At 36.9% G+C, this 12,506-nt stretch overlaps 1 protein-coding gene across 2 annotated transcripts in view; it reads left to right on the top strand.

The window, feature by feature from the left end:
• The window catches only part of LOC121326727 (ankyrin repeat domain-containing protein 13C), a 45,912-nt gene extending 33,619 nt beyond the window's left edge, over nt 1-12,293 (top strand). For both annotated transcript variants that reach the window (XM_041270150.1, XM_041270149.1), the window contains exons 8-13: nt 86-217; nt 1,062-1,223; nt 6,438-6,517; nt 7,210-7,308; nt 7,789-7,889; nt 11,254-12,293. In XM_041270150.1, coding sequence (XP_041126084.1) covers nt 86-217; nt 1,062-1,223; nt 6,438-6,517; nt 7,210-7,308; nt 7,789-7,889; nt 11,254-11,384 — 705 coding nt within the window. In that variant the 3' untranslated portion in view covers nt 11,385-12,293. The remainder of the gene's footprint in view (nt 1-85; nt 218-1,061; nt 1,224-6,437; nt 6,518-7,209; nt 7,309-7,788; nt 7,890-11,253) is intronic.
• The last annotated feature ends 213 nt before the right edge of the window (nt 12,294-12,506 follow it).

Below are 12,506 nucleotides of genomic sequence, written 5' to 3'. Positions count from 1 at the left end.
AATAAGAATCATGAATCTTTTAGTTGTGGGGAAAACCGTGATTTAGTGTTTAACCTGCATACAAACTGAATACTTTGTATTCCAGGAGTCTGAGATGGAGACGGAGGAGGAGGTGGATATTTTGATGAGCAGCGATATATATTCAGCAACTCTTTCCACTAAATCCATTACCTTCTCCCGAGCCCAGACTGGCTGGCTTTTCCGAGAAGACAAAACGGTCTGTGTACACGATGTCTTGGATGTTTTTACTTGATGTGGACAAACAGGAGCTCTCTTAGAACCTGTTTTCCAGCTTATTTTTTGTCAGCGATTCAATTGACAAGTAAAACAAATGTAAACAACTTGTGAAACTTTTTATAGCACAGTAGGTAAAAACAGTGACTGCTGCAGTTTTGAAGTCTGTCCTTGAGTGCCTTCTTAGGGTATGACCACGTAATCTCCATGCACATTTAGTCCTTAGGCCTCTAACGACTACATACCAAAGTGCCAATATTGTGATGCGGACCTGTCCGTTAGGAACTGGGCTTGGGACCACCAGTACTAATTTTACTGTGGTCTCCCTAACAGTTGTAATGACCCCTTGTACTGTATTTAATTTTAGGTTTTTTTGGAGAGTGACATACTACTCCACCACCCAGTGGAGAATATAAAGTAAATATTACATCTGACTGTGTTTTAGAGCTGACACTTAATACCAGAAGGTAAACTGAAAACACGCTGTACTACACAGTGGCTTGCTATACAGTGCATGACTGAGGCTTGTGCTACTGAACGTGAGCAAGGGATAGCAGAACGTGTGATGAAAATTAACCATGGCCTCTCCGGAAAGCAGCATGTCTGGATTCCTTAGTCAGTGAAATATTTTTCTACCAAGGATCCTAATACCTAATGTTACTATTGCTCATGCATGACCATCCTTGGCTGGATTTGAGTCAGTAACCTAGAGGTCTGTCTGTCACCTTACCAATCCACCTCTTGTTTGTCCCTGTTGGTGCTTTTCCTCCAATTGTATTTTGTTCAGCATACAGTAAGTCTGACCTTTCCTTCTGCTTTGTGTTTAGGAAAGAGTGGGGAATTTTTTAGCAGATTTCTACTCTGTGAACGGTTTAGTACTGGAATCGAGGAAGCGGAGAGAGCACCTCAGTGAAGAAGACATTCTGAGAAACAAGGCCATAATGGAAAGTCTTAGTAAAGGAGGAAACCTAATTGAGCAGAATTTTGAGGTATGATTTAAATAGAATGTTTTTACCTCCAGTGCAGTTCTTCAGAGGTTTGCAGCTAAGGGCCCAAGGGCCTTGCACAAGAGGCCACACAAAAAGAAGAAGGGTTTGATTTAGGATGTTAAGATTCTGTTTAATTTCCTAAATGCTTACTATTCACAGGGGAATTTTTTTTATGATGCACTAGTGAGACTGCGTGTGTAAAACACTTGTGTGTATATAGAAAAGATGATAAATAAATATTTAAATGAATAACCTTATACTGTACACATCCTACTGTGTAAACACTGCCGGTGCTACAGCTGAATGCATATCTTTATACTTTCCCATTAGCAATCACAATGCTATCCCGCTGGTCATAACACAAACAAAACAGCAGTATAGGACAGAGGATTTAAAAACATTACTGCCTCTTGAAGTTGGCTGTGAAGATGCTGTCTGTTAATTCACTTTCTACATACCTCAGTTATATCATATTGAGTCACTCAATTAAAAATGTTGATCGGTTAATTAATGGGCATTAGTTGATTAATCAGTAGATTAATTGATGCACATTTTTAATGAAGGTAACAATCTTATAGCGGCTGTCCTGCATAGTACCAGTAATACTAAAAAATCAATAGACTATAAAAAATAAAAAAAAATTTAAAAAAGCCCTCCAATGGGAATGGTCTTTTTAAAAGCATTTTTATTATTATTTTTATTTTAGCAAATGCACACATTTTCACATACCTGATAACACAAGACAGCTGAGCTGAGTTTCCATCGTGGGTTGTTTAATCTGTCATTACAGCTTCGTACTTTGTACCTGAGAATACTGTGGCTGTAGTTAAGAGATTGCTTAATATGCTGTCGTAGTCAGAAATCAGAGAAAGTAATTCCACATAATTACCTCTATTTGAGGAATTGGTGCCTTCATCGTGCCCTCTGAATGCCAGTTCTTGCTTGCAAAGGTAAAAAAACAGAATATATCCCTTCCCATCCTGGGTCAGTTTGGGTATTTGTGGTGTATAGCTCCCTTTTTTAAATAATCTCCAATTTTTGTGACAAAGTTGTTCTTGAAAATTGATTCGTAATCAAATCGACTACGATGTCTCCATTGTCTTGATTTTTTTATTTATTTTTTAATTTGTAAAAAGCAATTCTGAATATTACTTCAAAATTCTCAATGTAATTGTCAGTAACGCTGTCTGTAATATTTGCTATATCGTGCAAAATTCAGCTATTCTTACACAGCGCATCCTAGCATCTGCTCACTAATGATTGAACAGCTGCAAAACCAGGGTAGATCTTTGACTTTCCCATTGGTTAAACTTGCAAGACCTTCAACTAAAATGGGGAATACCTTCAATGGTGTATGTCCTGCCTCTGCTCACTCATGATTGGACACCTGCATAACAAGGGTTAGATCTTTCACTCTTCCATTGGTTAAACCTACTCAAGACGTTTAACTGTTTGACCCACCTCTGCTCAGTTATGATTAGACTTATGATTGGACTGCTGCAGAGAAAATGCAGATCTTCTCATTAATGTTCAGACTCATTCTCTGTCCTGTGTAAATGCATGGCAACAGTGGATAGGAAAGGAAGATTCAGGATACTTTTGAAATGAATAAACCTGATTTTTTGCAGACCTTATTACGCTGCATTTTCTTTAATGTAGTGATTTTTAAAGATGGCTCAATAAATCACCCATAGCGGAAAACCCCAGATGGACTCGAGGTGAAGATCATCCACTAAAAATAGACCCCTCTGTGTTAACGTTCATATAAACAATTTTTTCTATAACATATTAAACGGAATATGTCCTTTTTTTAAAAAAAAAAAAAAAAGAAACTGTTTAAATGTTGGTGAAATTATTCAAACATTTACAGTAAATTACTAAAATGTGGAGGAAGTCAGGATATTGTAATGCAGGGCTGATCCAGTGGTACATTTTGACAGAAATTCCTTCGATAGCTTTTTTGCAAGGATAATTTAATAAAACTGCATTGCAAAAAAACATCCAGAGGCTATAATGTTCACACGTGGGTGCTTTTAGAGGATAATAAGCAGTACGACCTCGACTGTGTTGTCATCTCAGGGTTCTCCCCAGGAATTCTGTTCAGCCGGGCGGCAGAACATTATAGCCAGGAGCAGTTTTAACGGAAAAAATAAACATGCCTTACCTTAAATATATAATACAACAAAGACTTTAAACAATGTGTTGACAATGTCTGGTTATGCTTTTTTGTGTTCTACATTTTCTTTTTCATTACTGTTTTTTATTATGGTAAATTACCAGTCACTCTACAATTTGACTGGGGAAAGATAACGTAGGGTTATTGGGGTTCATCAAAAAAAAAAAGGTAACTTTTTCACTTCCTTTTTAGCTTAATTATTGAGCTTATTGCTTCATTTAAATAGTTTTCTTATGTTAAGTTTTCATGACATTTTTTGCTAGTCTACATTTTTTGAATGCAACTGTTTATTTTAACACAACATTACTCACACACGTTTGTTCACCATCATAACTGTTGCATGAAACCGCAGTGTAATAATCCAGCATCTCTGCACTTAAGCATTTGTATATCAGCTAACAACAGCTGATATCCCGTCATGCCTTTCTTCTTAAAGGCATACAACCTCTATAAATGAACCCCCAATATATCTCACAAGCACCTGGGTACATATTGTTACGATATCACAATAAAAGGAGTATGCTTTATTTATTTTTTTTGTGTATACTACATATCATCTTACAAAACAATAATTCCACATACAGTGCTCACCCTTTGTAACGTTATAGTGGGGAGTCATAGTTACAAGACTGTGCTACTTGTGTTCCGCCTTATAATGAGTATAAAAAGGCTACTGTAGTGGCATTATGAAGCAAATGGGAGCCACGACCTTACCATGTTATAACCGATTCGGCACAATAACGAGGCGTGTTATAACAGGGAACACTGTAACAGTACAGTTCAGAATTCACTATAAATAAATGTCTTATTTTGTTAGAAACCAAGTACAGGCACTTTTATACATAGTAGGTCTCTTATCAGTGCTAAGACGAACATTGTGCAGACTAGATTAGCACTATTTTGTCTTCTTAATGTAAGTTTACCAAACTGAAACATGTTCATCGTTATGTAATGCTCTATTTTCGGCCTGGGGTGATTTTTTGCACATTTTGTATCCTGCTGCTGTTCGCTTTCATTGCTAAAATGAAATGCACTGTTGGCAGCTCCATCCACTAGACCCAGGCCACCCTCTGCAGTGTCAAACTCTGCTGATGCAATTATGTGGCTGTAAATTCTATACCAGTAAGTGCTGTCTTCAAAGTACAATCTTGGAAGTCAGAACCACAAATAACATTGTTAGAAATGACTTGCAGTATGTCCAATATGTCCAATACAGGGTATTCACAATACAGTACCGTAGGGGTGGGAATTTTAAACGTTTAAACGTTTAAACGTATAAACTCTAAAGAAGTGGTAAAACCTTTAATAATATGCTAGACGTATAACCGTTCATGTGACAAATGTCACCAAACGCATATTTTTTTATGCATTAATTTTAGTAATTTATCAAATGATACTCTGCTGCATATGAGACTGCTTTAGTGCCACACTAAGGGCGGATATTATAACAAGGAAGGGGTTTGACAGTTGCCTCCAAGTAGTTTTTCTAATTGGTACAACAGAAACTGGGTGGGTTTTATTCTCAATCGATCTGGTGCTTCATTGGTGCACTATGTGTGTTTATGCCTATAGTAGGCGTGGTATGGTATCAATTCCACGGCAGGGCTAAATAATGCTAATGACAAGCGTTTTTTTGTGAGTTGGTTCTATATTTAAAATGGCATCTCTAAACAAAGGAAGCCACGTTTGGAAGTATTTTGAGGAACCGGGTGAGAAAACCGTGGAATGTAAATAATTATGCCAAACAAAATTGCCGTACCACAAAAACACAAGTTCAGTGTTTCACAGTTTGAAATGAAAACATTCAGAATTATTGTGGATGGAGTTACTGGTGGCAGTAAAAAGCAAACATTCTTAACAACATTTGCTGTAGATGTGGCTGAACAGGTTGTGATCACGTTATCCCCTATGAGGACAGTGTGTGTGAATCGTGAATGCAGCAGTTTTGAAATCGATGTAAGATTATCTTAATACAGTGCTGACCCGTAAAACAATAACAGCGAGGCTGGAAAAGCTTAAAAGAAAATTGTGCTGCAGCTGTTCATACAAAACTTTCAAAGAGAAAAAGTTGCAGTTACCACAGACTCTTGGACCCCATTCCCCAATCTTCCCATAGGTGGAAGGCTTTTTTCACGTGAAATTGTTCTGTAAGCTTTTGAACCGAACGGCCGTTTATGTTTAGTACAATTTTTATTTGTATGTTGGAACTACTGCACTAAAGTAAAGGACCCCTGAGACACATTTCAAACAGGCATCTCTTTCTACAATTTAATTTAAAGTGTGGATACGTGAATTTGAATACTTTACGTTATTTAGTAATGCTTGACCATATACAATTAACTGCACAAGAAGGCAAACATGAATTACTTAATATTTTACTTGATGGTGTGTTTGGCATTTAAAATAGGACTTGAGGCAATGTTTGGGAGGTTTATGTACAGTGTGTAGAGGATTGTTTGATTCGAGTACTCTGAAATTGTAATTGTAATCAATGGTAGTACTTTCATTCATAAAGCATGGTATAGAATGTTGTCATTGGGTATGTGGCTCACTAGATACAAGTTAAAGGGTAATTGTTATACCCAGTGACAGTTAGAGAGTTTAAATACTGAAAAGGTTGAGAACCCCATTTCTCATAAATCTTTAATGGCACATTTTGTTACATAAAGTATGAGGTGTAATGGAATTTGGTAATAAAGCTGTGCCGAAAGGCTGTGGATTATTACCTTGCTTTGATTCAGTAGCACATTGGTGCCCCCTAGTGTTCAAAATTGTACAAACACTTTTTTGCTTCATTTACTCTCTTTTTAAGGACACTATTATTGAAAAGTTGCCGATTTGTAAGCCTTTATAGACTTGCAACTGCAGAAATACTTTACAAATAAATAGTTAAGGAACAGAAAGGAAAAAGGAAGATTATTAGAGATGCAAAGTGTAGTCCTGAAGACTAAAAAGTAGCAAAAATCATTCAACCCTGTTCCTTTCAAAAGTACTTTCATTGAAGCACACTGAGCTGTGGTTTGCTTTATGTCTTGCAGCCTGTCCGACGACAGTCCCTCACTCAACCTACTCCAAACACTATCTCCTGGGAGGAGTACATCTCTGCTGAAAACGGAAAGTGCGTGCCTTTTCTGTTTCTACTTTATTAGAACCTGCTAAGATTTGTTAGATTGTTGTTATATTTGCTTCCAACTTGCTTAAGTCTGCTGAAAATACCAAGTTTATTATATTGTTTGAGTTTTCCACAATAGCTACAACAAAAAATAAAGTAATAAAATAATATTTCAGCTAGTTTCTAAAGCATAGCATAACATATTATAATGAGGGCTTCTGTTTTTATTAATTTAATTTTTGGTGCTTGTTGTTAGATATTGTTGACTTTTATTTAAATCAGTTTTTTGATGATGGCTTTTCTAGGACATGTTGCAGAGGAGCTAAAAGGATGTGACTGTTAATTAATCTGCCTGAAATAAAACAGTTAAACTGACAGGAGAAAAAAACAAGCACAAAGAGTCACCTGCTGCTTAGTGTTATGACTTGCCTTCTTTACACATATAAATCATAGATATTAAAACTATTGGGCTTGATAATATTTGTTCGAAAGTAGCATCAATCCATTAGTATAGAGGAGTTTCGCCTGGTAAGTAAATGGTGTTTAAACACAGAAAAGAGTTTATTTCTTCCAGGTGTGCCCAGAAATGTATGTTGTTTTTTTATATATATATATATATATATATATATATATATATATATATATATATATATATATATATATATATATATATATATATTGTGTACCCTTTTCTGTAGAGCCCCTCATCTTGGCAGAGAACTTGTTTGTAAAGAGAGCAAGAAGAATTTTAAAGCAACTGTAGCAACAAGTCAGGATTTCCCTCTGAGCATTGAATCGTAAGTGAGAAGGGTTTCTTGGGAGCTGCATCTTAACACTTAGAGGAAAAGCTGAAGATGAAAAGCAGTTATACAAGATATCACACAACATGTATCGTCTTCCACGTATATAATATGGACTAAGAGTTATCTATACAGTGCAACACACTTGTGTAACTTTTTACCCAAACCAATACTTTAAGCGCAGTACAGAAACCAGGACCAGGGAACACAGTTGGAAATAGACTTCGAACAGACAGGAGACACTTCACACAGAGTGGTGAGGGTATATAATGGACTACCTAGTCGTGTTGTTGAGGAAGAATCACTTGAATCCAGCTTGACAAAGTTCTGAGATCAATCAATTACTGTGAAATGGATGCATTTAGATGGGCTGAATGGCCTTCGTGTATTTAATTAGTCTTATGTTCTTGTGATGCTTATTTATTTGACCGTTGTTTTTTTTTTTGTTTGTTTTTTTGTTTTTTTGATTCTCTGTAGGTTACTAAATGTTTTAGAGGTTATTGCACCTTTTAAGCACTTTAACAAACTCAGAGAATTTGTCCAAATGAAACTCCCACCAGGATTCCCAGTAAAACTTGGTAAGTGATGTGTTGTTTTTTTTTTTCTTCTGTTTTATAAGGTATGTATACATATATTAATATATCGTCAGCGCTCCAGATAAGCTGCATACTGTGTTTTAATCCTGGAAAAAATATGAATTGCGCATGGTATTTAAAGTATAGCAATTTTGCTGCACAGTTTGAGTTTGCATGTTATCAGGTTTTTTTGTACTTCGTTGGTTCCTGGCGTCAACTGTTAACATACTGCATGCGGTAGCTAGAGAAACCCAGGATAGCACACATATTCTGTGTTTGGACTTGGCTTGCTTTTATAAAAATATTGCTGTGACAATGCGATCAATAAGTAATACAATACTATCGTTTCTTTATTTGCATTAGTGCAGTGTCGGTACTGCTTTTAAAGGTGCATTTTTAGGGAGTGTGTCTGTCGACTTGGAAAGGGAGAGCACAAGAAACTGAGAGAGGAAAATTTACAGAAAATAAAAAAAAAAACTGTAAGTGGGAGGAGACCTCAGTGAATGCAGTAGCTAACTACATCGGACTGTAATAGTAATTATTTACACTCAGCCCTATTTCCACCTGTTTGTCACTGTTTTCATTTATGTATGTTTAACTACTGGATAGTTTGTACTGCATGCATGTAACATATGAAATGAAAGGCCACAAAATGTCCTTTCATATTATATAAGTTGCAACAGGATCAGTCATAGTATATGTGGTAGAGAGCGTTCTACAGAAGTTAGAGATAAAGTAATACAAATGTATAGATTAGGGAAAGGGTGCAAAATAATATCCAAGTGTTTGGACATCCCAGTGATCACAGTTGGATCAATAATCAGGAAGTGGAAGCTGCATCACACCACCCAGGCACTGCCAAGAAAAGGCCATCCCTCAAAACTCAGCGCTCAAACAAGAAGGAGACTTTTGAGAGAAGCCACAGAGAGGCCAACAATCACTTTGAAGTAGTGGAGTAATGGTGCACCAGTCAACCATATCAAGAGCTCTGCATAACACTGGCCTGTATGGGAGGGTGGCAAGAAAGAAGCCGTTACTCAAAAAGTACCATCTGAAAGCACGTCTGGCGTTTGCCAGAAAGCATGAGAGTGACCCAGCTGCTATGTGGGAAAAGGTTTTGTGGTCAGATGAGACCAAGATAGAGCTTTTTGGCCAAAACTCAAAGTGCTATGTGTGGCTCAAACCTAACACCAAACAAATAGGGTGAAAAACAACCAAGCATAATCACAACTTTGTTTTGAACAAAACAGAATATGGAACACTGAAGAGATTTTACATACAATTTGACATGCTCAGGCCCTGCCCCATTACTTTCTGTGCCACTATGTAAAGCAGTTCCTGTCTGGCACAAACACAGTGGATAAAGCTCTCTGTGTCTCATTCTCACGCTGTCTTGTCTCCAAGCCTGCAGTTCTTTAGCTCCCTATCTTTCACTGTGATACTTAAGTGGTTATTGCTGGTATTGAGATTCTAAACTTTCAAATGATACCGCCTCTTTCAGTATAGCTGCTACAATGACAGAGCTTGTCTCAAAATTAAACCTAAGCTGTGAACTCTGTCACATGATGAGGGGCTTAAAACTTCAGGCGATCGTAGTTCTGGCCAGGTGTACCACATATGCAGCGTAAAGGAATATCCGCTAGAAAGTGTCCTGAGGGCATCAGATGATTCAAGGGCATTTGCCATTTATTCCTGCCTTTCACTTGCAGAGCTCGGCAACTTTACGAGAAAAAGCCACCCTGACCCTAACCCAACCCCAACCCTAACTTTAACCCCTGCCCTAAAACCTAACCCTAACCAAATGCTTAACTCAGAACTAACTATTAAGAATTACCTGATGCCCTCAGGACACTTTCTAGGGGATATTCCTGTGTGCTGCACCACATACACACACTGATTCCGTTGTTGGAAAGCCCCGAGTCTGTACTTTTAAACACGCCATGAACCAGGTAGGTGGCTTTTTTGGTACCTGATTATTATGTGTGTATATCGCGGCGCGAGTGTAAAGGCAGGACTAAATGGCTGCGAAAAAGACATTGTTGGATTTGTTTTCAGGTGGAAAATAAGGAAATAAGTTTTTAGTGTAAGTTTTTATACAGTAGTTCAAAGGCTACCCCATAAGTGAACATTAAAGTACAGTACACCATCGCTATAACGAACATGTTGGGTTCCAAGCCTTTTGTTCGTTATATCAAGGGGTTTGTTATAGAAAAAGGACAATGAAAATGAAAGAGTTGAGAGTAATTTAATGAGATGAGGTTGTGAATAAAACTATAATTACATGTGCTTATTCTTCTCATGTATGCAGTGTTCTGCCTTTGCTTTATCCGATTCATTAAAGAATTAAAACGCAGTACAGAAAGCAAAAATCCTTAATTGAAGCTTAACTTTTATTCAAAATCAATCTGACAGGAACAATTTCAAGTGCACCAAATCTTAATCCAACATGCAAGAATCTGAAACTAAGCTTTCATTCCAAAACAACCCCACATGTACTAACAAACTGTGGGACCTCCCAGAGACAGGTGCATTTAACTTGAAATCATGTGAAACACCTTAATTGCACACAGGTGGACTCCATTCAACTAATTATGTGAATTCTGAAGGCAATTGGTTGCACCAGAGCTTATTTAGGTGTGTCATAGCAAAGGGGGTGAATACTTATGCAATCAATTATTTTCTGTTTTGTATTTATAATTAATTTAGAACAATTTGTAGATTTTATTTTTCACTTTGACATTATGGACTTTTTTGTGTTGATCAGTGGCAAAAACTCCTAATTAAATCCATTTTGATTCCATGTTGTAACACAATAAAATGTGGAAAAGTTCAAGGGGGGTGAATACTTTTGAGAGCCACTGCATTGATGTGATATGACTATCTGAAATGTCATTGTATTAGATGGAAATTACATCACATTGGTTATGTGTACTATTTCATTATTCTGGTTTGCCTATGTTATAAGAATATACTAGTGTAGGGTGCTGCAAGATACAAGCTGATTTTTACTCCACTTGAGGTCAGGGCAGCCGTACATAATATTTATTTTTATATAGCGTGTTTCATAATGGACCAGCATCACAAAGTGCTTTACAAGATATGAGACTAGGGGTGTGTGAACTATGCATCAGCTGCAGTTGCTTACAATGTCTCACCCGAACGCACAAAGGTTAAGTGACTTGCTCAGACACAGGAGTCAGTGGCTGAGCTGGGATTTGAATCGGGGACCTGCTGGTTACAAGCCTGTTTCTTTAACCACTGGACCACACAGCCTCCTAACTTTAGATATAAGCTTGTATTGTACAACACTATATGTAATGGTATGTTTGATTATGATGTATATTAACACTGAGCATTTGTTTTCCAGATATCCCTGTGTTTCCTACCATAACAGCCACTGTGACATTTCAGGAGTTCCGTTATGATGAGTTTGAAGACTCCATCTTCTCTATTCCCAGTGACTTTAAGGAGGACCCTAGTCGGTTCCCTGACCTTTAACCTGAATGCCTCTTTTGTGATTGGACACTTAATACATTGTGTAGGACCTTACATTGTAACATTTCAGACTGACTGCCCTTTCTAGTGGCAAAGCTTATTGGGAGCTTCCAGGTGCTTCAGTGTATCTTAACTACATGGATGTGAAAACAGCATGCATTGTAAGCCTCTATGGACCATACTAAAAACACAAGGGGCACTGGGTGCTGTTTTGTTCATCCATTTTTATCCTTTAACTTTGATATTAAACACAATGGAATACGTTAATGTGGAACTTCTGTAAAAATGGAATGTCTTAACTAATATCCTAAACGCCTCAGACAGTGACGGTGTCCTTATAAATAGTAGTTTAAGCCTTGTTTTCAAATTAGTTTGTATACTATGTAACAAAATGGTAATGGGAATACATTAAGGTAAGAATGCATTTTGCCAGATTGAATAAAAATCCTCAACCAAGTAAAATGTAAATTACATTTTTAAAGCTTGTAAAAACAAGTATTTTTCTTCCAAGGTGTAAATACCTCTATTTCAGGTTTGGTTCTTTGTTACCACAATCTTTTTAATCTCTGTTTACGTTTTACATGCATTGTGTAATAATGTATTGCTGCAAGGTAAAGAGATTGATATCTAAGGGAGGTTTTTATTACAAGCTTTAGTGTGACTGCTTCCAGTGTTTAGTGCTACAGGAAACGTGTACATACTAATCCTTTCTTTTAGATGTTTCACTGCTGTTACCAAAAAGTGGGTAACACATTATATAATGAATGTTGCGCAACCCTTTCACTTTGTGAAATAACCCCCATCATCAAGTGTTTAAAAAATGGCACAGAATGTGACAACCTCATGTATTTTGAACCCCCCCTCACTAATCACTACAGATGTGTACAGTAATAAAGTTGTAATATACCTCAAGTTTTAAAGGGATTTGTTGTTTTTAAAACAATGTGTTTCTTTGCACCCTTAACTAAAATCAGTTTTGAAGGACACCTTTAAGCTTGCATAGCTTCCATAAAACAATATTTAAAAATGTCCTGTTTAAATGAAGAATTGGAAGAGTAAAGTCAGTGCTGCATTAATAATAGGGTATAGCATTCACCATTCTGGTGGTTCTATTTATGAACTTGA

The sequence above is a fragment of the Polyodon spathula genome, chromosome 14, assembly GCF_017654505.1.
Source record: "Polyodon spathula isolate WHYD16114869_AA chromosome 14, ASM1765450v1, whole genome shotgun sequence".
NCBI classification, from domain to species: domain Eukaryota; kingdom Metazoa; phylum Chordata; class Actinopteri; order Acipenseriformes; family Polyodontidae; genus Polyodon; species Polyodon spathula.
Note: the sequence above shows the minus strand (reverse complement) of the source record. Positions and strands in the feature narration are given on the sequence as shown.